This window comes from Leucoraja erinacea, chromosome 3, assembly GCF_028641065.1.
Source record: "Leucoraja erinacea ecotype New England chromosome 3, Leri_hhj_1, whole genome shotgun sequence".
NCBI lineage: Eukaryota > Metazoa > Chordata > Chondrichthyes > Rajiformes > Rajidae > Leucoraja > Leucoraja erinaceus.
In genome coordinates, this window is record NC_073379.1 from 5,751,619 (window position 1) to 5,776,668 (window position 25,050).

Consider the following 25,050-nt stretch of genomic DNA (forward strand, 5'->3'; position numbering starts at 1 on the left):
CAAGGGCGGCGTGTTTGAAAATACCGCGTAAGTGGTGGACACAGGACACACTGAACACATCAGGGCGGCAAGGCATGGGGGATGGGGTGGGATGGGATGTCCCGGTCTGGAGCCGGGCCGCACCGCACCGCACCGTGGTGAACGGTCAGCAGCCGGAGCGCCGTGAGTTCGAGACCCCCTTTCCCCTGTAGCGCCCAACACCCGCACTAGACGCGGGCTTCACCCCGACCAACCTTCACTCAACTACAACTCACCTGTCTGAATCGCGAAGCCATTTTTTTTCTCAACCCCCTCTCTCTCTCTCTCTAGGTTGCTGACCCAACCAACCAACCAACCAACCAACAAATAAAGCTGCTCCAACAGCCCTTCGGCCCTTTTAAAGCCGGCCCGCAGTTGGGGTTGGGCTTGTCCAGCATTCATGACCAATCGGCGCCCAGCCTGGCGACAGACAGCCAACGCCAATGGTCCAAGTGTATTGGCAATGAGACAGTCCTCAACTTTATTCAGGGAACAAAACACATGAAAACACATTTCCCTGGGGATTCACTGCCCCCCCCCCCCCAAAGATGGTTGATTACATTGGAAAGTCAAACTTACTAAGCAATGATTGTCAAAAAAAATCCATTTGCATTCCCTCATGCTCCAAATTCTCAAAGGTCAACATTTAAATCAAATAGAGAAACAAGGAACTGCAGATGGTATCGTACAAAAGAAGGCCAAAGTGCTGGAGTAACTCAGCGGGTTCAGGCAGCATAAGGTCGTCAGTCAGGAATAGGAGTAGAATTAGGCCATTCGGCCCGTCGAGTCTACTTCGCCAATTCAATCATGGCTGATCTATCATCTCTCCCTCCTGACTCCATTCTCCCGCCTTCTCCCCAATAACCCCTGATGCCCGCAGCATCGCTGGAGAATAGCGGAGTAGACATTAATTAGAGGGGCTAAGGTGAATGTCAGTTTGTAACAATAGGTTAAGAATAGAGATTTAAGTATATTATTATAGCTAAAGATCACCTTTTCCACCTGATCCCCGGATCATTTTATTCACCACAGTACAAATTCAGATACAGTAATGTGATGAAGTTACTCTCTGTATGCATTCTAAATGATTTATTGGTAAATGGTTTATTCTGAGTCTCCAAATCTAATCTCTCTCTCTACCTTCTCCAACCAGTGAAATAGGTTTAGAGAGTCGCCCTTCAAGCCTTTTAAGAAGGTTACACATTTCAGTCACATTCAGATTCATAGTCACGAGGAACTGCAGATGCTGGAATCTGGAGCAAAGCACAAAGTGCTGGAGGAAGGCAGTGGGTCAGGCACGTTTCAGGTCGGAACCCACGGACAGATTAATGTGTGTCTGGTCGGTTATGTGGGTCCCGAGGTGACTGATGTATGGGAAGAGCTGACTGTCCACAGGTCTGGGGGGGGGGGGGGGGGGGGGGGGTGGAGGTGTCAGGTGGGATGGGTGGCTGGATGGTTTATGAGGGTGTGCACACCTTTTCATGTTCACAATTGACAGGAGCAGAATAAGCCCTGTCGGCACACAGAGTCCACTCCATCATTCAATCACAGCTAATCTAGGTTTCCCCCTCAACTCCATTCTCCTGCCTTCTCCCCATAACCTTTGATGCCTGGATAGAGTGGATGTGCAGAGGATGTCTCCACTAGTGGGAGAGTCTAGGACCCAGACGTCATAGCCTCAGAATTAGACATTGCTTTAGGAAGGAGATGAGGAGGGATTGCTTTAGGCAGAGGGTGGTGAATCTGTGGAATTCTGTGTGAATCTGAGAAATTTAGGAATGGAGCAGCTGGGCTTGTACTCTGGAGTTTAGAAGGATGAGAGGGGTTCTTATTGATACATATAAGATTATTTAAGGTTTGGACACGCTGGAGGCAGGAAACATGTTCCCGATTTTGGGCGAGTCCAGAACCAGGGGCCACAGTTTAAGAATAAGGGGTAGGCCATTTAGAACGGAGACAAGGAAACACTTTTTCTCACAGAGAGTTGTGAGTTGTAAAGATCACCTTTTCCACCTGATCGCCAAATCATTTTATTCAATTATGTACAAAATTCAAATCACCACAGTCCCATTGCCCTCCGGGACTGAGAATTTCAAAGACTAACAAACTTCATGTGACAAAGTTACTCTCTGTATCCATTCTAAATGATTTTTGAATGGATACAGTCCATCCTACTGCCCCACCCCCACCCCTGGATTGACAGTTCTCCAGGCCTTGCCGAGGCAGCATGAGGTATAAATGGAGACAATGGGAGGTTTATATGTGTGGGTCTGGGCTGCGTCCACAACCCTACGATTTCCTGCGGTCCTGGATGGAGCTGTTCTTTAGGCTTCTTAAAAGGCTTGGAGGGCCTTCACTGGTGGAAGAGAATCGTTTTGGAGACCCAGAATAAACCATTTACCATTTATCAATAGGTAGACAAAAATGCTGGAGAAACGCAGCGGGTGAGGCAGCATCTATGGAGCTGTGGGGGCTCCCAACGGTCGGGCCATTCCACTATCGAACCCCTCGGCACGAGAATGGACTAGCCTAAGCGACAGGGATAAAGGGGTTGGACAGGCTAGATGCAGGAAGATTGTTCCCGATGTTGGGGAAGTCCAGGACAAGGGGTCACAGCTAATTAAGGAAAAGGGGGAAATCCTTTAAAACCGGGATGAGAAGAACTTTTTTCACACAGAGAGTGGTGAATCTCTGGAACTCTCTGCCACAGAGGGTAGTTGAGGCCAGTTCATTGGCTATATTTAAGACGGAGTTAGATGTGGCCCTTGTGGCTAAGGGGATCAGGGGGTATGGAGAGAAGGCAGGTACGGGATACTGAGTTGGATGATCAGCCATGATCATATTGAATGGGGGTGCAGGCTCGAAGGGCCGAATGGCCTACTCCTGCACCTATATTCTATGTTTCTATGTTTCTAAAGGGCAGGGGGTTTGGGCGCGATCAAGATAGATCACTCAACGAAAAAGACGTACTACGGTCATGGGCAGATTCATGGGTAATTTTCTGAGCGTTGTTGGGGATATGCCAAACATCAGGTGTGTAACGGTGCAGAGGCAGACGGCATTGGTGTGCTTTCGTGAAAACTTGCAAGGCTCGGCAGTAGAATTAGGGAGTCACTCCTATTGGGAACGTGTCGTCGTGGCTGTCCCTCGAGGTCGACTTGATGTTCCACTCCAAGAAGCACACGGTCCTTCACAAATCAATTAACTAACTCCAATGGCAGGGGAACCAAGACAATTGGAGCTGATAGACCTGTTGCAGCCTTCACAGCAGTTGAGTTCAAGATACCTTTGTCCGCCTGGTCCGCCATTGAGGTCTTGTAGGTTGGATCGTTCTTAGTTTGGACCCTCATCCTCGACCTTACCGCGATGGGTGGCCCTACCAGCAGCTGGTGCTTCCAACAGCATCGTCCCGGAATCATGGGGACACGCAGGCCTCTTCACCACCACAAGATAAATGAACCATTCCATGATAAATAGCAAATTCGGAAAACTATGTCCATTTACCCTCCTGTGCATTCACTTGGTACATTTTCACCCCTGAATTGCATTTAATTGTAACTTCAGTCCCCACCCACACTTAGTTGCTGCTTCATAATTGGAATAGCAATAAGCAAAAGGTAGGGGTTGGGAAAAATGCATAGGAAGGACTTGCCAAAGCTGGTTTATAATGAAGATAGACAAAGTAACTCAGCGGGACCCCGGCAGCATCTCTGGTGAAAAAGGATGATGTTAATGTTCTCTGGTTTGTTTTATGCGGGGAGTCGGGGAAACTTTTTTCAATCTCTTACCTTGCCGGAGATGCGATTGTTTTCCGGATCGTATCTCCAGTCGCTCTGCGGCCTAACATCATGGAGCTGGCGGCCTTGCTCGAGACTGACTTTGAGCCCCACCGCTGGGATCGACGCTCCAACGTCTGCGGATCCCAACATTGAGGAGCTCGTAGTCTCGGGTGGAGACCGATGCCTAGGATCTCCAAAGTCGCAGGAGGTTTGACTAAGCCCGACTCGGAGTCTGATCACCCGGCACGGGGAGCTGAGATCCCCCCCCGATGTGGGAGCTTGATTGCCCCGACATGGAGGGCCCGAGCGCCGGAGCCAAGATCGTCCCGTTAACGGCAGGCTCAAGGCCCCCGACCGCGGGAGAACAAAGAAGAGAAGAGGTTGAACTTTTCTACACCTTCCATCACAGTGAGGAATGTGGAGGAGTCACTGTGGTGGATGTTCATGTTAAAATGTATTTTGTGTCTTGTTGCTTTTTATTGGTGTGACTGTATGGCAAATCAAACTCCTTGTATGTTCCGAAACATACTTGGCTAATAGAGTATAATTATGATTATGAGTGACGCTTCTGGTTAGAACCCTTCTTCAATCATAGAGTGATACAGTGTGGAAACAGGCTCTTCGACCCAACTCGCCCACACCAGCCAACAATGTCCCATCTACACTAGCCCCACCTGCCTGCGCTTGGTCCATAATCCTCCAAACCTGTCCTTTTCATATACTTGTCTACCTGTTTCTTAAATGATGGGACAGTCCCAGCCTCAACTACCTCCACTGGCAGCTTGTTCCATACACCCACCATACCTTGTGTGAAAAGGTTACCCCTCGGATTCCTATTACATCTTGCCCCCATCACCTTGAACCCCTCCGGTTCTCGATTCCCCTACTCATGGCAAAAGACTCTCTGCATCTACCCGATCTATTCCTCTCATGATTTTGTACACCTCTGTAAGATGTCCCCTCATCCTCCTGCGCTCCATGGAATAGAGACCCAGTCTACTCAACCTCTCCCTATAGCTCGCACCCTCTAGTCCTGGCAGCATTCTCATGAATCTTTTCCGAACCCTTTCAAGCTTGACAATACCTTTCCTATTACATGTTGCCCAGAACTGAACACAATATTCTAAATGTGGTCTCACCAACATCTTGTACAACTGCAACTTCTGAAGGGCAACGCCGCCCATCTTTCTCCAGAGATGCTGCCTGGCCAGCCGACTAACTGCAGCATTTTGCATCTATCTTCGGTGTTAACCCATGATTAACTGGATTGTACATCCCGTGGCTTTTATTTACTTATATTGTTATAAATCTGTATTTTTCTACACAGTAATCACACCTTGTTTTTGGCCTAGTCAAATCTACAACCATAATTCCTCACTTTAACCAGACCCCAGCCCAACCCTGTGCAAGTGACCATCTCCTTCCTTTCTATGTCCCATGAATTGAACCCCGATGTTCTACACTGCAGAAAAAACATCTTCACATTTACACCTTTAGCCGCAACTCAATATTCAGAACACCTTCAAAGGCCAGGCGCTATTTCTAGGATGAAGCCGCAGATTATTTTGATTGTCAACAGGCGAAAAAAGGATAATTTGAACTTCAGTAGGGACTCAACGTGGGGCAGTACCAGTGGAATATCTGGTCATTTCTATTGAACATTTAACCCAGGCTCAATCCCAACCTCGAGTGCTGTCTATCTGCAATTGTCATGTCCCATGACCTAGTGTATTACTGTTTTACAGTCTAAAGAACTGGGTTTCAGCAACTAAGTTACAGAGAAAGGTTGAACAAGTTAGGTCTTTATTCGTTGGAGCGCAGAAGGTTAAGGGGGTACTTGATAGAGGTCTTTAAAATGATGAGAGGGATAGACAGAGTTGACGTGGATAAGCTTTTCCCATTGAGAGTAGGGAAGATTCACACAAGAGGACATGACTTCAGAATTAAGGTTCAGAAGTTTAGGGGCAACATGATGGGGAACTTCTTTACTCAGAGAGTGGTAGCGGTGTGGAATGAGCTTCCAGTGGAAGTGATGGAGGCAGGTTCGATTTTATCATTTAAAAATAAATTGGATAGGTATATGGATGGGGAAGGAAAGGAGGGTTATGGTCTGAGTGCAGGTAGATGGGACTAGGGGAGAATAATTGTTCGGCACGGACTTGTAGGGTCGAGATGGCCTGTTTCCGTGCTGTAATTGTTATATGGTTATAAGTATAAGGATGGCTATGGCAGGTGGAGGGAAATTGATATTTATACAGGAGAAGGAAATTAACTGGATCCCCTCTCACTTTCCTTTAACGTTACTGGAAACCAAATACCTGCTACCTCCGTTAGTTCTCTCCTCCTCTCCCCCCCCCCCACCTCAAGAAATTGATCCCAGCTTACCACCATTATGAATTTGCATTTTCCAGGCAGGTTAACAAGGCCAAGATTAAATGGTAGTGAGCATCACAACATTTAAGAAACATTTGGACAGGACAGGTTCAGTGTCATAAGCAGGCAGGTGGGACTAGTGTAGATGGGACATGTTGGGTGATGTGGGCTGAAGGGCCTGGTTCTGTGTTGGGCGACTAAGAAATACTGAATTGCATTTATCTTTATTAAGCAAAGAACTTTTAAGGGCCTGTCCCACCAGCATGCGACTCCATGCGGCAAGCGTGACCTAACGTGGTCGCTTGAGCCGTACGGCCTCGCGGGGCCTGGTCCCACTTCGATCGCCGGAGCTGTATGGAGTTGTGAGGAGCTGGTCCCGACATCGCGCGCGCGGGGCTCCGAAAAACTGACCGTGTTTAAAAATTCCACGCGGCAACGGCCTGCCGGCCCGCAGCCGCCTTGACGCCGTACGTCACGCGCGAACTTCACGTCACTCACTTGACCGCCGCACGGACCCTGCTTCCGGTTTGTGTTCAGTATTGGGCACCATGTTACAGGAAAGTAGGTCAGTTGGAAAGGGTACAGAGAAGATTTACAAGGATGCTGCCAGGACTAGAGGGTCTGAGGTACAGGGAGAAGTTGGGCAGACAGAGCGCAGGAGGATGAGAGGTGTATAAGATCACGAGAGAAATAGATTGGATTTGTGCACAGAGTCTTGCCCAGACCGGGGGGAAATCGAGAACCAGAGGACATAGGTTTAAGGTGAAGGGGGAAAGATTTTACAGGAACTGGAGGGGTAACATTTCCATGCAAATGGTGATGGGTGTCAGAGGTAGGAAAAAACTGCAGATGCTGGTTTAAATCGAAGGTAGATACAAAATGCTGGAGTAACTCAGTGGGACAGGCAGCATCTCTGGAGAGTAGGAATGGGCGACTTTTCGGGTCGAGAATCTTCTTCAGACTGAATTACTCCAGCATTTTGTGCCTGCCAGAGGAGGTAATTCAGGCAGGGACTATTGCATTGTTTAAGGGAACATTAGACATGTACATGGATAGGGCAGGTTTAAAGGGATATGGATCGAAAACAGGCAAGTGAGACTAGTGTAGCTGGGACATGTTGCTCAGTGGCCAAAGGGCCAATTTCCACGCTGTACGACTACTGCTGCTCTGAGATTAAACAGGTGTACTGGACCAGAAACTTTGACTGCGGCATTGACACCCCCCGAGGACAGCCCAGCACAGACTGCATGGTTACCACTGCAAGAGGTAGAGCTCAACTCAAATTCAATTAGTTATCAAACTCAGACTGGCACTAAACTTTTTAAAAATGCCATTTATTGGTGAAAGTAAAATAGTAACTACATTTATTTACAGTAGCACATAGTGCTGCGAAACGTGCATGGGGAAGACTATACAAGAAGTGGTAGGGAAGTTATTTACGAGTGATCAGATGTTTGGACAAGTTTATAATCACACTAGATTTGAGCTGTGGAATGGTGCTGATCTTCAGAAGCTTGCAGTTGGCATATTTGTTCTTGATGGTCTGCAGAGAACATGAAAGAAAGTTACAACACCAGCATCCAGTTGCAAAAAATTAGTTTAGAGATACAGCACGTAAATAGTGATCCCCGCACACTAACACTATGCTACACACACACTAGGGGCAGTTTACAATTATATCAAGCCAGTCAATTGACAAACCTGTACATCTTTAGTGTGAGAGGAAACCAGAGCTCCTGGAGAAAACCCACACAGGTCACAGGGCAAACACCGTACAGTCAGCACCCGTAGTCAGGATTGAACCCAGGTCTCTGGTGCTGTAATCAGTAACTCCACTGCTGTACCACCGACTTGATAAAAGTATTCAACGTCCAAGACTTCAATAAATAGCCATTCTGGTTATGTTAATAGACTTCTGTTTTTTCCGATTACGAGGCAGAGGAAAATCACATCAGACCTGGTACTTCATTGACGTGATCAGTGCCCAGTGATATTTCACCCTAGCCCATAGCTGATCAAAGTGAGAGCATCTTCACAGTGGATTATGCACTTTCCTCAGAAGCTGGCCCCTCTATTCAAAGTGATCATGGCCCATCCTGTACCAACAGGATGTGCTGCTCCAAGAGGCTGAATGTGCAGATCAGACATGACCTGAAGCACAATGGAGGCCATCAACAGCATCCCCTGACCAGGCTCCACCATTTTCAAGTTGAAGGGTGCAAGATGGCTTTGGAAGTGCAGTGTCGTAAGATTTGACTGAAATGCAAAGGAACTTCATTGTACAAAGGTACGTGCGGCAATTTGGGTGGCAGCGATAGAGCTGCTGCCTTACAGCGCCAGAGACTCGGGTTCAATCCTGGTTATGGGTGTGGTCTGTACGGAGCTTGTATGTTCAAGTCAAGAGTGTTTTATTGTCATATGTCCCAGATAGAACAATGAAATTCTTACTTGCTGCAGCACAACACAACATAATAAATAACATAACAAAAACTCAGAAAAAAAAACAGTGCAATAATAATAATAGTCTATTGTCGTTCACAGCTTATGAGGTTGTTGTGTTTAATAGCCTGATGGGCGAAGGGAAGAAGCTGTTCCTGAACCTGGACGTTACAGATTTCAGGCTCCTGTACATTCTTCCCGATGGCAGTGGTGAGATGAGTGTGTGGCCAGGATGAGGTGGGTCTTTGATGATGTTGGCTGCCTTTGAGACAGTGACTACCATAGATCCCTTCGATGGTGGGGAGGTCAGAGCCAGTGATGGCCAGTGATGCTGCTCCTGGACGTTCATGATGCTAAACCAGGCCAGAAGGCGACAGGAGCAGAATTAGGCCATTCATCAGGTCTACTCTGCCATTCAATCATGGCGGATCTCCCTTTACCCTCTCAGCTCCCTTCTCCTGCCTTTGCCCCATAACCCATGGCACCCGTACTATGACATGACATTTGCCATGACCAGCTTTTCAGTCTCACATTTACCTCTGCTGGCTAACTTCATCTAGACCAGGGGGTCCCAACCTTTTGTCCCGTTTGCCATAGAGGGAGTGCAGAGACGGTTCACCAGACTGATTCCTGGGATGTCAGGACTGTCTTATGAAGAAAGACTGGATACACTTGGTTTATACTCTCTAGAATATAGAAGATTGAGAGGGGATCTTATAGAAACTTACAAAATTCTTAAGGGGTTGGACAGGCTAGATGCAGGAAGATTGTTCCCGATGTTGGGGAAGTCCAGGACAAGGGGTCACAGCTTAAGGATAAGGGGGAAATCCTTTAAAACCGAGATGAGAAGACTTTTTTTCACACAGAGAGTGGTGAATCTCTGGAACTCTCTGCCACAGAGGGTAGTTGAGGCCAGTTCATTGGCTATATTTAAGAGGGAGTTGGATGTGGCCCTTGTGGCTAAGGGGATCAGGGGGTATGGAGAGAAGGCAGGTACGGGATACTGAGTTGGATAATCAGCCGTGATCATATTGAATGGCGGTGCAGGCTCGAAGGGCCGAATGGCCTACTCCTGCACCTAATTTCTATGTTTCTATGTTTGCCCCAGGCAACTTTAATAGCACATAACAATGTTATTTCACTTATTTATGAACTAATGAACAGATACTGGTATACCAGAACCAAACAGTCAGTCAATGAGGGGGGCAAAAAAGTACAAATCCCGAATCAACAAATTTACCCCGCTGGGTAGGCAAAATTTAACCCAGGCTGGGAACCCTTGACCCAGAGTGATAGCGTGGAAACAGGTCCTTTGGACCAACATGCCCCGCCTACACTAGTCTCACCTACTTCATATCCCATTAAATCTATCCATGTACCAGTCCAAATGTTCCTTAAACGTTGTGATAGTGCCAGCTTCAACTACCTCCTCTGGCAGCTTGTTCCATACACCACCCACCCTTTGCGATTTAAAATAAATTAAAAAAAAAAGTTGCCCCTTGGGTTCCCATTACATTTTCTGACATCCTCACCTTAAACTTCTGTCCCCTGGTTCTCAATTCCCCTGCTCTGGGTAAAAGACAGTGCGTTGAAATGATCAATTCCAAAGCTTATACCTGCAAGCTTTACCCTTATGTTAAAGTCTATAATTAAACTGAAAAAAAAAACAAGGGGATGGATGACAAAACTGTGGGACTCGATAGTAATGATCTAGTTGCAACAATGTTGCCTTTGGGCAAGCAACATCTGAAGATTTTGCTGCTCAAGGATGCAATGGACTTCAGTGCTCCTTTGACCAGTTTGGCCTTTGGACATTACACCTCATTAAGAGGCAGAGATGTATAGCACGAGGCATTGATGGAGAGCAAGAGTTACAGACAGGCTTACCAGATGCTTAGTGAGGCCCTGGTCGACCTTGACAATGTTCTTGGCAATGTGCTCCATCACCGACACCAGATCCTCCTCTTTATGGTCCATGTAGTACTGCAGTAGTGGGGTCTGAAAGAATGACGTCAAAATAGTCAAGAGCAGCAGCGCATTAAAACATTTATTAAAAAGTCCAAGTGGTTTAACACTCACCCATTCGCCCACACTCAGGACCTTCTGAGCAAGGCAAAAAGCAGCAGCTGCAATCCGAGATGGGGGATAGTGCGCCATTTCATAGTCCACTATAGTCAGCTCCATGAAGTATTTGGCCAGGGTGTGATGCTCGGAGGTGACCTGCAATTAGGGTTATAAACAGAGGAGTCTAGTAATTTAACAAGATATAGCAAGATCCAAATGGTAAAAGGAAACATAGAAAATAGGTGCAGAAAGGAGGCCATTCGGCCCTTCGAGCCAGCACCGCCATTCATTGTGATCATGGCTGATTGTCCCCTATCAATGACCCGTGCCTGCCTTCTTCCCATATCCCTTGATTCCACTAGCCCCATAGAGCTCTATCTAACCCTCTCTTAAATCCATCCAGTGATTTGGCCTCCACTGCCCTCTGTGCCAGGGAATTCCATAAATTCACAACTCTCTGGGTGAAAAAGTTTTTTCTCACCTCAGTCTTCACAACCTCCCCTATATTCTAAGACTGTGGCCCCTGGTTCTGGACGCGCCCAACATTGGGAACATTTTTCCTGTATCTAGCTTGTCCAGTCCTTTTATAATTTTATATGTTTCTATAAGATCCCCCTCATCCTTCTAAACTCCAGTAAATACACGCCTAGTCTTTTCAATCTTTCCACATATGACATCCCAGTCCCGCCTTCCCAGGGATCAATCTGTAAAGCAGAAACGGCACATTGGGACAAGACCCTTCTGACTCTTTCCCTCAACCCCATTCTCCGGCCTTTGACACATCTCAGGGCGACTGACGGTCAGCATGGTCTAGGCTCTGTATGGACAGAATACCCCAAACATGGATACACAAAAAGCAGGAGTATCTCGGCGGGACAGACAGCATCGCTGGAGAGAAGGAATGGGTGACTTTGCAGGTCGAGACCCTTCCTCGGATCCAAATGTAGAATGGAATTCCATCCAATTTTAGCGATACGACACGGATACAGGCCCCTTCAGCACACTGAGACTTGCAATCCCTGTACACTAGCAGTAATCTGCACACTAGGGACGATTTACAACTTTAACCGAAGCAAATTAACCTACAAAAGTGGGGGGGGGGGACACTGGAGATCTCGGGGAAACCCAGTAACTGGGATCGCCCGCAGTCAGGATCGAACCCGGGTCTCTGGTACTGTAAAGCAGCAACTCCACCACCCTGCCTTGGGCAAGTGTTAAAGGGCCCATTTCCATGATGTATCTTTCAATCATAGCTTAAAGATAGCGGAGTCCGGGAATATGTGGAGAAGGCAGGAACGGGGTACTGATTGGGGATGATCAGCTATGATCACATTGAATGGCGGTGCTGGCACGTAGGGCCGAATGGCCTACTCCTGCACCTGTTGTCTATAGGGGCTATAGCAAGATATAGCCAGTGGCGGACTGGCCAGGTTACCCCTGATGAAGTGATAGCAAGTCTATTGGAGAGTAATATATACAGCAAGGAAGAATCTTTCAACTCCATTGTCACACAATGCTTCCCCCATGAAGGCAATTGAGATGGTCGACTAACCCCCGTGATCTTTGAAGCTCGCCGCAGAAAGTGTAGAGGTAGAGGGCGGCCGAGAGAAAAGTCGAGCTTCTGCAGAATCCTCCTCTCCATCTCGCGGATCGCAGCCGAGGTGTAGGTGTGGTCCGTGATGTAGACAAAGTCGCTAATCTCCGGAGGGTACATCTCCTCGTACTTGGAGGCCACCAGCATTGCCGTCACGCCAATCAGCTGCAAATTCCTCTTGGTCACGGGGCTGTCCTAGGAGGCGACAGTTGCATTAGGACTTCTGCCACACGGGGTGGAAAGGGCACGTTGATAAGTGATAGGAGCAGAATTAGGCCATTCAGTCCAACAAGTCTACTCCGCCATTCAATCACGGCTGATCTATCTCTCCATCCTAACCCAATTCTCCTGCCTCCTCCTGCCCCCCCCCACCCCTGCCAGCTATGCCAAGAGTCTATCTATCTGCCTTAAAAATGTCCATTGACAAGTCAAGTCAAGTTTATTCGTCACAAACACACACGAGATGTGCAGTGAAATAAAAAGTGGCAATGCTTGCAGATTGTGCAAACGGACTACAAAACAGAATGGAACAGAATCACATATTTGTGGGAGGAAATAAACCCAGCAATTTAAAAAAGACACCACACAACAGTAAATTGGTTCGGTAAAGTTAGTCCCCGGTGAGATATGAGTTTACAGTCCTAATGGCCTCCTTTTCATCCTCTCCACAGCACGGCAACGGAGGCGTTTGCCACCGAATTCCACAGATTCACTTCTCTCCGACTAAAGAAATTTCTCCTCATCTCCTTTCTAAAGAACTCTGAGGCCATGACCTCTGGTCCTAGACTCGCCCACTAGTGGAAACATCCTCTCCACATCCACTCTATCCAGGTGTCCCATTCGACAATTCAAAGTCCACGAGACATTCTTACCTGCAGGAATCGATCTATGATTGACACAGTCATGTACAAGGTTTCTTGAAGCAGCTGGAACTTTTTCTGAACCTGCACGAGCCAGTCGATCAGGATAGCGCGCATATTCCCCGTTATATCCTTGCCCTCGAGGAACCTTGGCCTGATGGGCTGCTCCATCTTAAAGGGGGGGGGGGGGGGGGAGAATTATAAAGCATATTTAGCAACAAAAATAAATAAATTCTACTTTAGAGCAAAGCCTCTACCTTCATGTTGACCACTATAAGGGATCCCACAGAGTAAGGGATTTGCTCCAATCAACCAGTGGTCACTTCGTGAAAGGAGACATTCAAATACAAAGTTATTTTCAACATACTTTTGTTACTGCAAGCTCAAAATACTAAAAGGCTGGTTGTTACATTGCTTAATAGTGTATCACTGCACTAGTGTCATGGAGGCAATTGCTTGTCAATGTTAACGACCTCCCGTTAGAGAAGAGGTCTGTAGTAATGAGGGAAGACTATCTGACTTGCGCTGCCACATCATCTATAGTTAAGCACCCAATATCCTAGTATTCCTAAACATCAGTAGTCCAAGGTCAGATTTTAAAGGGCAGCAGCTCTTTCCTTGTCGCTGCCATGCCCCAAAATAAAAAAAACACAGATTAGGAACCCAGCCCATTCCCACTGCGGGGGATGAAGTTGGATCCAAGACCTTTACTTATTCCACACTAACAGGGCTACACAGTGGCGCAGTAATGGAGCTGCTGCCGCCTCGCAAGACCAGAGTCCCAGGTTCGATCCCGGCCTCGGGTGCTGTAAATTGCCTTTATGGTGCAATGGGATCAGATGGTCAGCAGTTGATGTGGATTGTGTCGGGCCGAAGAGCCAGTTTCCTTGCTGTGTCCCTAAATCTAAAAGCTCGCCCAAGGCTACCTCAACATATTTGCTGGTTATGGAGCATTAAATATAACGACAATTGCCAAAGCAAGATTAAATAACGGGCTTTCAAATGCTCGTTAACATAGAAACCATGAATATTCAGTTTACCATTGCAATGATCATTTACATGAGAGCAGTAAAGATTTTTGGCAAAACTTAAAATTGCACATCCTCCAGACTGGGAGGTGTTTAAGAGTGCATTGGAGACCAGAACGGCACAAGAGAGACGAGTGGTCTAGGAAACGGTGAGTGCGGCTGGAAGAGAATCTAATCCGCAGAACACAATTTGGCATTACATAGAAAATAGGTGCAGGAGGAGGCCATTCAGCCCTTTGAGCCTGCACCACCATTCAATTGATCATGGTTGATCATCCAACTCGGTATCCTGTACCTGCCTTCTCTCCATACCCCCTGATCCCTTTAGCCACAAGGGCCACATCTAACTCCATCTTAAATATAGCCAATGAACTGGCCTCAACTACCCTCTGTGGCAGAGAATTCCACAGATTCACAACTCTGTGTGAAAAATGTTTTTCTCATCTCGGTCCTAAAAGATTCCCCCCTTATCCTTAAACTGTGACCCCTTGTTCTGGACTCCCCCAACATCAGGAACAATCTTCCTATATCTAGCCTGCCCAACCCCTTAAGAATTTTGTACGTTTCTATAAGATCCCCCCTCAATCTTCTAAATTCTAGCATGTACAAGCCGAGTCTATCCAGTCTTTCTTCATATGAAAGTCCTGACATCCCAGGAATCAGTCTGGTGAACCTTCTCTGTACTCCCTCTATGGCAAGAATGTCTTTCCTCAGATTAGCATTGAGAATATATCTTGGATGAATTTTATAACCAACCTCCAGCTGCCGCAGGTATTTGTAGATGTCTTTGACGTATTCGCTGCACAGCATGGGGTCGTCGCCATCATCTGCATCGACATCTGTCACAGGGAGCAGCACTTCAGAGAAGGCCTGACACAAGTCGTCAGATACACAGTCTATTGCTTCAATGGGTGGCGGCACTGGAACCTGCAAACAACGGCGGCAAAAGTCAATGTACATTCAGCGTAGAGGGGCTAGAGGGATCAGGGGAGAAGGCAGGCATGGGGTATTGATTGGGGACAATCAGCCAGGATGACAATGAATGGACAATGAAATTCAAGGCAGGAATGGGGTACTGATTGGGGATGATCCGCTCGAAGGGCCGAATGGCCTACTCCTGCACCTATTGTCTATTGAGGTTGGAATGTCAGAAGATTGTGCAATAATTGTATGCGACAGCTGATCACGGGGGTGGTACAGGGAGTCGGGAGGACTGTAAGGCAGTGACTCTACCGCTACGGGGGAGTGGCATGGTCTTTATAAAAAGGTAGAGCCAAAGATCTTATAGCGTCCTTCCTTCACAGAGTTGAGAGCTTCCAGCAGCTCTTGATGTCCTGTCTCTGAAAGGTCAGCAAATCTGTTAAGGAGTTTCATCATGTCCCTCCCAGCAAGATAGGCTATAGGCTACTCCTGCGAAATACAATGGGCTGACGTGTAGTACGCAACCGAGGGAATCCTGGGTTTTTTTCTCAGCCCATTTTAGTAACCTGATCCTACCGACCCGACCCACAATGTAATCTTATAGCAGAGTTATAGGATCTTAGGTGTAATTCTGTTAGTTCTCACCTCTGTTAATTCTTGTCAAGAATAAAATTTGACTCTGGTAATAGTGTTTTTTTTTTTTTTATGTTTTTTAAATAATTTATTTTTAAATGGTTCATAGGCTGTGTTTGAGTTGATTTTGTATTACACTTGCACTCTGTAATTCAGTCATCTAATCGCATTAATGTAATCACGCTGTTCACATCTGCACTATTTGGGAAAATAATAGCAATATGAAGATTACAGTTGCTCTAGCCCTGAAATGTTACTTAAAGTTTTTGTGCTTATTTTCTTTTTTCTATGGAGTTGTTTCTCCACAATAAACGGGGTCTGGTCTTCCCAATAACCAGAGAGTGGAATGAGATCGGTCTGTAACGGTGGGGTTATCTAATTGTAGAATTTCACAAAAAATTAAATTTGTTTAAGCAAGATTTATAAATAATGTATAACTTAAGCATAGTTTTATTCAGCGAGCATACAAGTGACTAGATTGTGCTGGAAGGAGCACACATTCATGAATGTGATATAGATGTATATAATCATGTAACACACAAAATTATATTTATTCTGATTTTTATATCCAATGTTGAACTTTATTTCAGACCAGACAAGGGACATTAAATAATAAACATTGTAAAAAATTGTAAACCTGTGAACATAGATATGCAGGGGCAGTTGCTTGCTAAAATGAGTCCTATAACCAGAGAGTGGAATGGTGGGGTTATCGAATTGTAGAATTTCACCCATGAGTTATAAATGATGTATAACTTAAGCATGGTTTTATTCAGCGAGCATACAATGGACTAGATTGTGCTGGAAGGAACACACATTCATGAGCGTACTACACTTTTGCATGAGAGTAACCCATCTTGCTCTGCTATAAGATCTTTGGGTAGAGCTGCAGGGTACCGAGGAGACACGAGTGAGGCCTCATCGATGATGGGAGAGGGGAACCCCTGTTCCCTAAAAATGAGGACATCCCATTGAGAAGGGAAGACCCATCACCACTATAGGAGGGACCTAGCAGTCAGGCCGCGTGGTGTGGGAGTTTACATCGTGGAGGTAGAGGGCCTGGAACTCGGGTGAGGCGACGGTGGAGAGGAGCGGAGAGGGTCGGCAGAGTCACGGGTGGAGTAGATATACGCGACAGCGCAGCAGCTTCGGTGGCCCCGGGGAGACAGTGTAGGTCAGTGACAGCGGCCCCAAGGAGGCGGTGAAAGTCGGCAGCTCCGGCAGTTTCTGTGGTCTCTATCAAGGATCACAAGCTTGCCCGCCTCCATGACCTGAGGCGGTGGATGTTGGCGCCGCTCCTCGTGGCGGCAATCTCAGACTCGTGGTCTTGGAGGCAGGCAAGCTTATGATCCTCGATAAAGTCCAGAAGCGTTTGTTCAGGGCGTGGATCTGGCATAGAATGAAGCACAGTTGGGGCCCATTGCCGGTGTGGGAGGGCGAGTGAGTGAGGCCCGGAGCTGCGGGAGAGTCCGTGTGCGAGGGTCTGTTCGTGCTGACGCATTGCCGCCAGCGTAGAACGCAGGACAAAACCAGCACCTGCAGTTCCTTCTTACACCTCTCCATGCTAGCTGTCCAAAGGGGAGCATGCATCAGGGGCAACACTGACTGTACAAGAATTATCTGACTAGGAGGGCCTTACCCCAACAGCCAAGCGTGGCCTTGGTACTTGGAGCTCTGACGATGGGGCATATTACCAGGGAATCACATTTCAGGAGCCATAGAGTCCTTGTCCTGCAGGATGTTCTGTGCTGGCCACTGCCCGAGACTTTTGGTCAAAGACGTTGGCCTGGAAGAACATTTCCAACGGGCAGGTGGTGGAGCAATGTCTTGGTGGCTGGTGCTGTGTGACATTAGTGCCAGGCCCTTCCTTCAACACCTGGGACAGGTAGAACCTCAGCAGGTAATGACACTTGGTTCAGTGGGATGAAGCCACACAAAAAGGCAGCCACCAGGAGGAGGGCAACATTGGGTACGCTTTCGCCCTGGTTGTGTCGACTTGCACATCGTGATCCATTGGACCTGCTCCATCATTGACCCACAGGTCCTGGGTGGGAGACCGCTTTCCCAAGCTCCGCAACTGCAACTTCTCCCGCTGGAAACGCGCCGTTTAACGGACATGGAGCCGGGGCCTAACATCGCCCGGCGTGGCTTAAACGGCCACAGGACTTATCATCGTCCGCCGGGGGCTTTAACATTGAGAGTCCCAGTTCGCCTTGACGCTGCAGGTGGACTGCTGGACCGCGGGAGAAGAACAAAGGGAACAGATAAAGACTTTGCCTTCCATCACAGTGAGGAGGTGTTGGAGACTCACTGTGATGGATGTTTATGTAAACTGTGTTAAGTTTGGGTCTTTGGTTTTTTTGTAATGTAAAAAACTGCAGAAATGAAATTTCGTTCAAACCTAGGTTTGAATGACAATAAATAGCATTCAACATCATCAAGTGGAAGATGGTCTGGGCGGTCGCCAAGGCAGAGGAGCAGGAAATAGGCCACACCCATGTTGTTAATAGACAAAAATGCTGGAGAAACTCAGCGGGTGAGGCAGCATCTATGGAGCAAAGGAAATAGGCAACGTTTCGGGCCGAAACGTTGCCCATTTCCTTCGCTCCATAGACGCTGCCTCACCTGCTGAGTTTCTCCAGCATTTTTGTCTACCTTCGATTTTCCAGCATCTGCAGTTCCTTCTTAAACTCATGTTGTTAATGTTGGTCGGTGGCCTTTTCCACGAGGACACGTTGGAAGCCATGCTTAAGTATACTGCCATTTGCTGTGAAGTCACTTGCACACGGGGACTTTGGATTTTAAAGTCCAACTTCTCCGATCTAGTTATATTATAGCAGGACGGGTGGGTGGGTGGTTGGGTGGGGGGGGTCAAGTTTAACTTTATTGCAATGTTAAAAGGTACAAAGTTTAGAGTATTTATGCAAATGCAAAAGACTTAACACTTGCCATTCTATTCTGCAATAGCCAAGAGTCCTCAAATTACCTTTGATAAGTCTTCATATATTTCAGTTAGTGGAACGGCAGGTTTAACAACCTTGGCTGGTTCAGCCTTCGCGACCACAGTACTTTTCCCCTGCAAAAGTCCAAATCAAAAGTACATTTCACGACAGCACAAGTTGATTATCTCACCACTTTTTTAAATACAAAACACTCCGCTGAAGTAGCCCATAAGGTTTCTCAGGACTCATTGTGGGCCTGTTCCACTCAGGCAATTTTTTTTGGGCGACTTCTGCCGCAAAATTGTCAACATGCTGAAATTTATTCGGCGACAATTTTTGCTGTTGTAGGTTTTGTAGGTCGATGTAGGTGTTGTCTAAGTTGTCGTAGGTTGACGCAGTTTGTCGCCAGGTGTCATAGGTGAATTCCATTAAATAGTCCCTGGCAGTCGCCTAAAGAGTCGCCCAAGTGGGACAGGCCCATTACCAATATCCAAATTGTACTAAGCAACAATGAGAAAAAACAAAACACTCAACATACCTTCGTTAAAGGTTGTGGACGGTTCCCGATGTCCACCAGAGCCGTTCTAGGTCTCAGGCCAATTTTTGCCGCAACTTTTGCTTGAAGAACATTTGGCTCAACATTGCTTTTGCCAACCCGAGTAACCTACAAATGAAAGCAGATTATATAAATAGTTCAACCTCGAAAATGGCCATTCCTGTGAAAAATCCAGTCATGTTACCCCTCCTGTCCGAAACTCAGGTGGTCACTAAATTCTATGCACAGTGAAAGTTGCATACAAACAGTTTGCATCATAATTCTAGTGCATCTATTAATAAAATGATTACATCTCAAGAACAGCAATGGTGGTGGGGGTGCTGTCTCAGCACGAGAGACCTGGGGTCAATCCTGATCACAGGCTACCTGTGTGGAGTTTGTATGTTTTTCCTGTGACTGCATTTCCTCCCACCTGCCAGAGACAGTGGCGCAGCAGTAGAGTTAGGTTTGATCCCAATTACAGAGTTAGGTTTGATCAATTATCCCGATCCAGAACCAGAGACCTAGGTTCGATCCCAATTACAGGTGCTGTCTGTACAGTTTGTACGTTCTCCCCACGACTGCTTGGGTTTCCCCTGGATGCCGCGGCTTCCTCCCGCACTCCAAAGACGTACAGGTTTGTAGGTGGTCAAAAATGCTGGAGAAACTCAGCGGGTGAGGCAGCATCTATGGAGCGAAGGAAATACGCAACGTTTTGGGTCGAGACCCTTCTTCAGACTGATGTGAGGGTGGGGTGGGAAAGAAGAACAGAAGAGGTGAAGACAGTGGACTTGAGGGAGAGCTGAGAAGGGGAGGAGAAAGTCGGGACTACCTGAAATCGGAGAAGTCAATGTTCATACCTGAATGTCATAGCCCATATTCTTAAACTGTGCCCCCTGGTTCTAAATTCCCCACAACAAAGGTTGCTTTTATGGGCTCAGTTCCAGAAACACACTTCATTCCCAATGCAAACCCTCAGAAGCAGCAGCTCAACATTCAGTTTTTAGCGGCCGGAACACCGTCGAATTGTTCCAAGAGGAAGCGTTAGCTGAAGAGGTTGGGAGGAGGCTGTTTTTCACCGAGATTAGACGTAGGAAAGGATGAAATGCAAAGTTGGGGGACTGGGGGGGGGGGGGGGGGGAAATCTGGACGGGTTGCAAGTCAATAATGCAGGCTTTATGGGCGAGGCGGCAAGAGCTTTGCTGCACTCTCACCAAGTCCTTCAACTTCGGGGGAATGGTACAGTTTTAACTTTTTTACAGGACGCTATATTAAAAATCAATTCAAAAAGGAGCTCGCACGAAGTAACCGGACAAAATGCATAAGTGCACAGTACAGCTCGTCCCGCCGCGTACACACACACACACACCGGCCAAATCTTGTGCACCCGCAGCACCATGCCGTCGACCAGCCCTATACGCACTTCACACGTTGGCCGTCCGCAGACATGAACAGACTCCAAACCTCATACCTTGGCCACATCCTGCCTTGTCCACCCATGGCTCCAAGACCACCAGCTCACACCGAGCGCCGCGGACAAGCCTATATAGACTACACATTAGCTTGCACCATTGGGTGCAGCGCCATGCCAGCAGCAACTCACACTAGCCCTGCACACACACTAGACTAGACCGACCTTGCTCACTCTCAGCGCCATGTCTCGTATACAGAAACACACTTCTGTATACACACTTATCGTATACACACTGACCTTGCTCACTCTCAACGCCATGCCCAGCACCCACAATAGACTAGACCAGTGGTTCCCAACGTGGGGCGTACGCCCCACAGGGGGGCAATTTGATTTTTAAGGGGGGCAATTGAGCGCGACTGATTTTTTAGTAATTTCTTGCTCAGAACTTTAACTGTCTTTTGTTTATTTCATTTTTCTTTTTCCATGGGTGCCATGTTCTTTTGAAGCTTGTTTAAACCAAGGTATTGGCGTTTTAAGTTTCTTCAGCTGAAACGGAGTTCACTTTTTAAATGATAATAATTATATATCACCACATTGGCATCAGGATTTTAGAGGTGATTAGGTGGGGCATGGCCAAAAAAAGGTTGGGAACCACTGGACTAGACTGACCTTGGTGACTCTCAGCGCCAGGCTTGCTTCAGTGCTCACACTGCACCTTGGCCACTCTCAGCTGCTGCTGCTGCTGCACCGCTTCCACAGACACACTGAGCGCCGTGCTTCCAGCCCTGCACACACTACACTAGACTAGACTGACCTTGCTCACTCTCAGCGACACACTGCTGCTGCACCGCTCCCACAGATATATAGATACACACACTAGACTAGACTGACCTTGCTCACTCTCAGCGACACACTGCTGCTGCTGCACCGCTCCCACAGATATATAGATACACACACTATACCTTGCTCACTCTCAGCGACACAGCTGCTGCTGCTGCTGCACCGCTTCCACAGACACACTGAGCGCCGTGCTTCCAGCCCTGCACACACTACACTAGACACTATACCTTGCTCACTCTCAGCGTCGCCATGCTGCTGCTACTTGTGCTCCGCTCCCACACAACACTGAGCGCCGCGGACCAGCTGGGGTTTAAACTGCCCGCCACCCCGCGCCCATTGGCCGCCGCCGAGCGGCCCGCCTGCTCCCATTGGTCGGAGCCGCCGCCTCTGGGATGCGTTACCATGGCGCCCCATTGCTGACGTCACCGACGTGTATCAGTTTGGACGGCGCGTCACGTGGTCGCGGCCAGCAGAGGGGGGGAGGGGCGCCGAGCTCGGCTGTGGTCACGTGGTCGCGGCCAGCAGAGGGGGGCGGGGCGCCGAGCTCGGCTGTGGTCACGTGGTCGCGGCCAGCAGAGGGGGGCGGGGCGCCGAGCTCGGCTGTGGTCACGTGTGGTGCAGGAGCGGGGGGGCGGACGTTCGGGAACAAGTGGTACAGTAGGTTACACAAAAAAGCTGGAGAAACTCAGCGGGTGCAGCAGCATCTATGGAGCGAAGGAAATAGGCAACGTTTCGGGCCGAAACCCTTCTTCAGACTGATCGGGGGCGGGGTGGGCGGGGACAAGAAAGGGAAAAGGAGGAGTAGCCCGAAGGCTGGGGGATGGGAGGAGAGCAGGAGGGCTGAGGAAGGGGAGGAGACTACAAGGACTAACAGAATTGGGAGAATTCGATGTTCATGCCCCCAGGATGCAGACTCCCCAAACGGAATATGAGGTGCTGTTCCTCCAATTTCCGGTGCTGCTCGCTGTGGCCATGGAGGAGACCCAGGACAGAGAGGTCAGATACGGAATGGGAGGGGGAGTTGAAGTGCTGAGCCACCGGGAGGTCAGCTAGGTTATTGCGGACCGAGCGGAGGTGTTCGGCGAAACGATCGCCCAACCTCCGCTTGGTCTCACCGATATAGATCTGCTGACATCTAGAGCAGCGGACGCAATAGATGAGGTTGGAGGAGATGCAGGTAAACCTCTGTCGCACCTGGAACGAAGTGGTACAGCTCAGGCGGGTCTGGAGTCACGTGGTGGGGCCTGGAGGGGGCGGAGCTGGAGTCACGTGGTGGGCTTGGCGGGGGCGGGGGCGGGTACAGCTCAGGCGGGTCTGGAGTCACGTGGTGGGCCTGCCAGGGGCGGGGCAGCGCTGGACACGTGGTACAGCTCAGGCGGGTCTGGAGTCACGTGGTGGGCCTGCCAGGGGCGGGGCAGTGCTGGACACGTGGTGCTGCCCTGGGCTTGTTGGCAGCCAGTGGGATCACAAGGTCACAAGTGATAGGAGCAGAATTAGGCCACTCAGCCCATCAAGTCTACTCCGTCATTCAATCACAGCAGATCTATCTCTCCCTCCTATCGCCATTCTCCTGCCTTCTCCCCATAACCCCTGGTACCCGTACTCATCAACAATCTATCTCTGCCTTAAATGCATCCATTGACTTGGCCTCCACAGTCGTTTGTTGCAATGAATTCCACAGATTCACCACCCTCTGACTAGAGAAATTCCTCCTCATCTCCTTCCTAAAGGAACGTCCTTTAATTCTAGTCCGAGACTCTCCCACTAGTGGAAACATCTTCTCCACATCCACCCTATCCAAGCCTTTCGCTATTCTGTACGTTTCAATGAGGTCCCCCCTCATTCTTCGAAACTCCAGCGAGTGCAGGCCCAGTGCCGACACCCTCTCTAGAGCCAGCACATCCTTCCTCAGATATGGTGCCCAAAATTACTTACAATGCTCAAAATGTGACCAGTTAGGCACATCAGATAGACACAAAATGCTGCAGTAACTCAGTGGGACAGGCAGCATCTCTGGAGAAAAGTAGTGGGTGGCGTTTCGTGTCGAGATCCTTCTTCAGACTGGAAAGAAGGCTTAGTGTACTTTTGAGCAGGGCTGTGGAGTCGATACCCAAAACACCAGACTCCGACTCCTTGATTTCTTATATATCCGACTGACTCCAACTCCGACCTCGAACCCGAGGTGTAATATTAACATATCAGAGTGATGGCAAGAACAGAGTATAGAGAGAAGGAACTGCTGAAGATCCAATGCATAGCACCTCATCTGTGAATTACGGTAGTGGGGGTGTTATGGCCTCACAGATACCTTCCTACGACCGACAGGCTCTTGAACCAATTCGCACAAACCTAATCCCACCTCAGCAATGGAACACTATGGCCCACCTCTTGCACGACAAAATGTGTAGGAAAGAACTGCAGATGCCGGCTTAAATCTTAGATAGACACAAAAAGCTGGAGTAACTCAGCGGGACAGGCAGCATCTCTGAAGAGAAGGAAAGGGTGACGTTTCGGGTGGAAACCCTTCTTCAGACCGACCTCTTGCACTACCATGGACTTGTTTACTAATTGTGTTTTTTGCAGTGGTCTTGTTTTTCACGATTTTCATTGTACCTGCATCTCACCGTACTTGTACATAGGACAATAAATTCAACTTAACTTGGCTGGCAGTGGAACCGGGAGCCCTGTCGAGGAATGTCACCCTGTTTGTCCCCCGAGGAGCCGATGAGGATGGAGTCGCTGGAGAGATGGGCACGAGCGAGGAGCAGGGGCCGGTAGGAGTAGGGTTACCAACTGTCCCGTATTACCTGGGACATCCCGTATATTGGGCAAAATTGGTTTATCCCATACGGGACCGCCCTTGTCCTATATTTGACTGCTACTACTCGGGTCGAGGGGACTGTCAGGTCGGAGCGCCACGTCCGGCCCCGACGTAGTGCAGCCCATGGAGTGCAGCAGCAGCAGCGCCTCGCCCGTCGCCCCGTCGGTCGGCAGCCCGGCCAGCTGTCCGACCTTCGGACCTTCGCTTACCGCCGACACCACCACTCCCTCCTTCTCATGGCCGATCATCAGCACATGAGTTGGGTGGGGTGCCGGACTTTGACCGCTGCTGGGCTTTGTGTGCAGTCCAGTTGTTGGAGTTTTTGGAAAATTTCAAACTCTCTGCCAGGATGAATTCCAGACACATTATAAAGTTACAAAATCACATATTTTTAAACGGGTTGCCTAAAATTATAATATACAAAGAAAAATCCGATGCCAACAAAGAGCTTCAATGAATTTTGTTTCATTTTAATGTAGTACATTCTCCACCCTTCCATTTGCATGAAGTTTCCCAGTAAGAGGCAGCAAACATTTTGTCAGACTACAATAATCTGTAATTAAGAGACACGTGGACAGGTACATGGACAGGATAGGTTTAGAAGTGTATGAGCCAAGTTGGGCCGAAGGGCCTGTTTCTCCGCTGTATGACTATCTAATAGATCACTGGAACAGAATGTCATGATCCAGTTTTAGGTATTGTTAGTACAAAGGGAACTTACTTTGCTTATATTTACAGAAATGGTACCTGTATATTTTTGAAACACTTCTAAAAAGTGGGATATTTCAG

General features: G+C 48.2%; 1 protein-coding gene across 2 annotated transcripts; it reads right to left on the reverse strand.

The window, feature by feature from the left end:
• Window positions 1-7,485: 7,485 nt before the first annotated feature.
• ccnb1 (cyclin B1) lies at window positions 7,486-21,863 on the reverse strand. Of its 2 annotated transcripts, none has more exons than XM_055631831.1 (9): window positions 21,668-21,863; window positions 19,190-19,315; window positions 18,696-18,785; window positions 14,912-15,082; window positions 13,140-13,298; window positions 12,226-12,462; window positions 10,689-10,829; window positions 10,497-10,607; window positions 7,486-7,713 (listed from the first exon to the last, which is right to left on the reverse strand). In XM_055631831.1, the coding sequence occupies exons 1-9, from the start codon at window positions 21,842-21,844 to the stop codon at window positions 7,603-7,605; spliced, it is 1,323 nt and encodes a 440-aa protein (XP_055487806.1). In that variant the 5' UTR covers window positions 21,845-21,863; the 3' UTR covers window positions 7,486-7,602. The 2 variants fall into 2 exon arrangements, with proteins under 2 accessions (XP_055487806.1, XP_055487812.1); XM_055631837.1 differs by lacking the exon at window positions 21,668-21,863 and adding an exon at window positions 20,823-20,858.
• Between the last annotated feature and the right edge of the window lie 3,187 nt (window positions 21,864-25,050).

Coding starts and splice junctions, on each gene's coding strand:
- ccnb1 (XM_055631831.1), bottom strand. CDS start 21,844: ATGGTAACGCATCCCAGAGGCGGCGGCTCCGACCAATGGGAGCAGGCG. Junction 15,083..18,695: donor TATATGAAGACTTATCAAAG/GTAATTTGAGGA, acceptor CGTTGTTTGCAG/GTTCCAGTGCCGCCACCCAT. Junction 13,299..14,911: donor AATACCTGCGGCAGCTGGAG/GTTGGTTATAAA, acceptor CCCCCCTTTAAG/ATGGAGCAGCCCATCAGGCC.